Source organism: Onychomys torridus, chromosome 1, assembly GCF_903995425.1.
Source record: "Onychomys torridus chromosome 1, mOncTor1.1, whole genome shotgun sequence".
NCBI classification, from domain to species: Eukaryota; Metazoa; Chordata; class Mammalia; order Rodentia; family Cricetidae; genus Onychomys; species Onychomys torridus.
In genome coordinates, this window is record NC_050443.1 from 32,672,077 (window position 1) to 32,675,363 (window position 3,287).

A 3,287-nucleotide genomic window follows, 5' to 3' on the forward strand; every position below is an offset into this window, starting at 1 on the left:
CTTCAAATTTTCTTTATGTTTCCATAAGAATACAACACTCTCATCAAATAGAAAGTAGTATGAGAAACTATGCCCAAATTCCCAAATATACCAAGTTGGCTTTGGAGATAAAACTGGCTCACTCCTTCTCTAAACCCAAACATATTCAAAAAAAAAAAAAAAAGGTTGAGAGATTGTTGTGTTCAATATCAGAAGAGCCCTCTGGTATGGGACAGAGAAAAAACAATATTTTTATTTAAAACAGGTTGATTATAAATACAATCTCAAGTTGCTGTTTTGTGATCCCTCTCACCGCCCAACATGCTATTCATTGAGTTGGAAATGAACTTGCCTGCTAGCTGCGTACCTGCAGGGCTAGAGAAGCAACTGTGTGCAGCCACCACCACCATCCTGGACAAACCTGAAGACCGCATGAGTGTTATGTTAAAGCCTGGCATGACCTTATTGATGAACGGATACACAGAGCCCTGCGTCCAGCTTCTAGTCTCTTCCATTGGTGTTGTGGGCACTACAGAGCAGAACTGTAACCATAGCTCCTGCTTTTTCGAGTTCCTCACCAAGGAGCTGGCCCTGGACCAGGACAAGGTAATTATCTGCATCTTCCCTTTGGAACCCTGGCAGATTGGAAAGAAAGGAACTGTCATGACATTTCTGTGATTGAAACAAAGAATCCAGGGCATCTGCTGAGTCTGTCCAGAACCCTTTTAGAGAAACCTCCAGACAGAGTTGTGGCCCGGCAGTTACTACTGCCAAATACTTCTTGTGCATATATGGCTTCACTGTCTGTGGTTTCACTGCATACTTTTGTTTTCCTTCCCCAGCCTCATGAATAAATATGGAATTAAATAAATGAAGAGGACATAAAAAATAAATACAATCTCTTTTTAAAGAAGAAAAGGGGACAGTATAGATAATGATAGGATAAAAGGGAAGATTATTGAACCTACTTTTAAAAAGCAACTTGTTTAAAATGTTTTACGTTGATATAGATTTTAGTTTATTGATACAAATTTAGAGTTGGTTTTATTCTACTATATACACATTTCTATTCTTGTTTAAGGTATTATGTTTATGTAACTCATTTAGATTGTAATAGATAATTAAATACAGATTAATAATTAGTCTTCTATGATAGTCAAACATATAGTCATGTTAAGTTTTCTAGGTATACATAGATATAATTCAGTTAGGTAGGTAATCTTCAAATACTTCAAAGACCTAAAAAATATGGCATTTAAAATGTTTTAAAAATTTAGAATTTCTGGACAGTTTGACATGTCTGTTCCTGGCAACACTGATTTACTTAAGAGAGGAGGGTGGGCTTGAAGACACTCTATATGGAGTTTATCTTCTTCATGGCAAAAATAGCCATTTGGGCAAGAAACTGTTCTTGCCTGGAAAAATGTATCGACTTGACATGCAGGACCCATAGAAAGGACCACTGAAATTTGCTTGGAAAAATGGTCCTTCAGGTTCCTGCTTTACAGAGGAAACTGCCAGACATTCTACAGGACACAGAGAAGGGACTGAGAGACTCTAGTCCTGTGGGCTAAAGACAGATGCCCCAACTTTACAGAACAACTTTGGATGACTATGTAGGCTGCCAGCTGTCTCTGTCTACTCTCACAAGGCTCCCAAACGTTGCTTGTGTCCTTCTCCCATTTCTCAGATAATATTATATCCTTCTGAGGTTTTTAATGTAGTTGAAGACTAGATAGTTATAATTTCCTTAGTTATGATAAAAGATAAGTTAGATATAAAACCTTAGGCTCACAAATATAGGATAGGTAGGATATCTTCTTTAATTCTGCCAAATACAAATAGACTGGATATTATAAGTAGACTAGATATTGTTACTGTAATTATTGCTTAATAATTGTTTTGTTATATGTAATTTTACTATGTTAAAGTGGGATGTCCTGTATGCTGTAAATATATGTTACTATGATTGATTGATAAATAAAACACTGATTGGCCAGTAGCCAGACAGGAAAGATAATGTAGGCTAGACAAAGAGAGGAAAAGGCTGGATAAAAAAAAAAAAAAAAAAAAAAAGGCTGGGTCAGGAGATGCTGCCAGCTGCCATGAGAAGAAACATGATGGAAGATACCGGTAAACCACAAGCCACGTGGCAACTTATAGATTAATAGAAATGGACTAGTTTAAGATATAATAACAGATAACAAGAAGCCTGCCATGGCCATACAGTTTATAAGTAATATAAGTCTCTATATGTTTAATTGGGCCTGAGTGGTTATAGAGGCCAGATAAACACAAAAATACTCCAGCTACACTCATATGTGAAACGCCATTCCTCTTATCCCCTTCTTTATTTTTCTCAAGCTGTATTATTAATTTTGCAGGGCTCCTAAAATGTTCACATGAGCATAGAATCTAAAAGACATCCTGGGGCTGTATTCATTAGTATGATCTTCATTTGATTTATATTATATAATGACTCTGAAATTTTTATAGCAGAAAAGACCATGTTTCTTGGCTTCCTTTGGTGCTCCAAGGTACCAAGTATTTAGCACTGACCAATGGCATAAAAGCAGAAGTGATGTGATCAACTCCAGGGACTTGGATTGACCGAGGGTTCATAGTCATCATTTCCCATATCATTTTCTCATCTGAGCTCTAATGTAGATGTTCTTAGGAGACATTAATGGCTATGAGAATGACGTCACATATCTGGGTTTGGGAACCGCAATTTGGAATGAATTCTGTTCACCCAGAGTACCTAGTTGAAGTCTAAGTTACTTCCTTATTTATGTTATTATTTTAATGGGTCTCCATTAGAGTGTTGAAACTTACATTCAAATAAAAAGTATTCCACTTTAACTTTTAAAGTTACATTCCATTTGCAAGATGTTTTTTATTGCTTTTTAAAAGTTAGAGGAAAAAATAAAGAGAAAAAAGTTAGAGAAAGGAATTGAGAATCCACAAAAAGGAAAACTGATGGAGATAAGAACTAACTTAGTGAGATTCAGATGGAGACAATCCCAGGATGTATGACAATGTGAGAAGAATATGGAGAAGTATGAGGAATAGGCCTGTTTGCCAAGAGGGTTTTTATCTTATCCATTTCTGACTTCCTTCGACTCCGTGAACAAGGCACACAATTCCCCATAGGCTATTTTTGGGCAAGGGCAGTACCTCTCTTGTCTGGTCTTATACTGCTGCAGCTATAGCTAGGGTGGTTTTCTCTTTGACACCTGTGTCCTTCCTTGCCTAAGGGTAGAAGTAGGGTTACACTACTGCTTGCCTTAGGGTGTTTCAACTGTACT

At 36.9% G+C, this 3,287-nt stretch overlaps 1 protein-coding gene across 1 annotated transcript; it reads left to right on the top strand.

Moving 5' to 3' along the window:
- Positions 1-300: 300 nt before the first annotated feature.
- Positions 301-657, top strand: LOC118581618 (D-dopachrome decarboxylase-like). Its single transcript, XM_036183962.1, has one exon. It carries the CDS (start codon positions 301-303, stop codon positions 655-657), a length of 357 nt encoding a protein of 118 aa, XP_036039855.1.
- Positions 658-3,287: the final 2,630 nt, after the last annotated feature.

Bases quoted from the DNA above. Each gene is read 5' to 3' on its own strand.
- LOC118581618 (XM_036183962.1), top strand. From the start codon at position 301: ATGCTATTCATTGAGTTGGAAATGAACTTGCCTGCTAGCTGCGTACCT.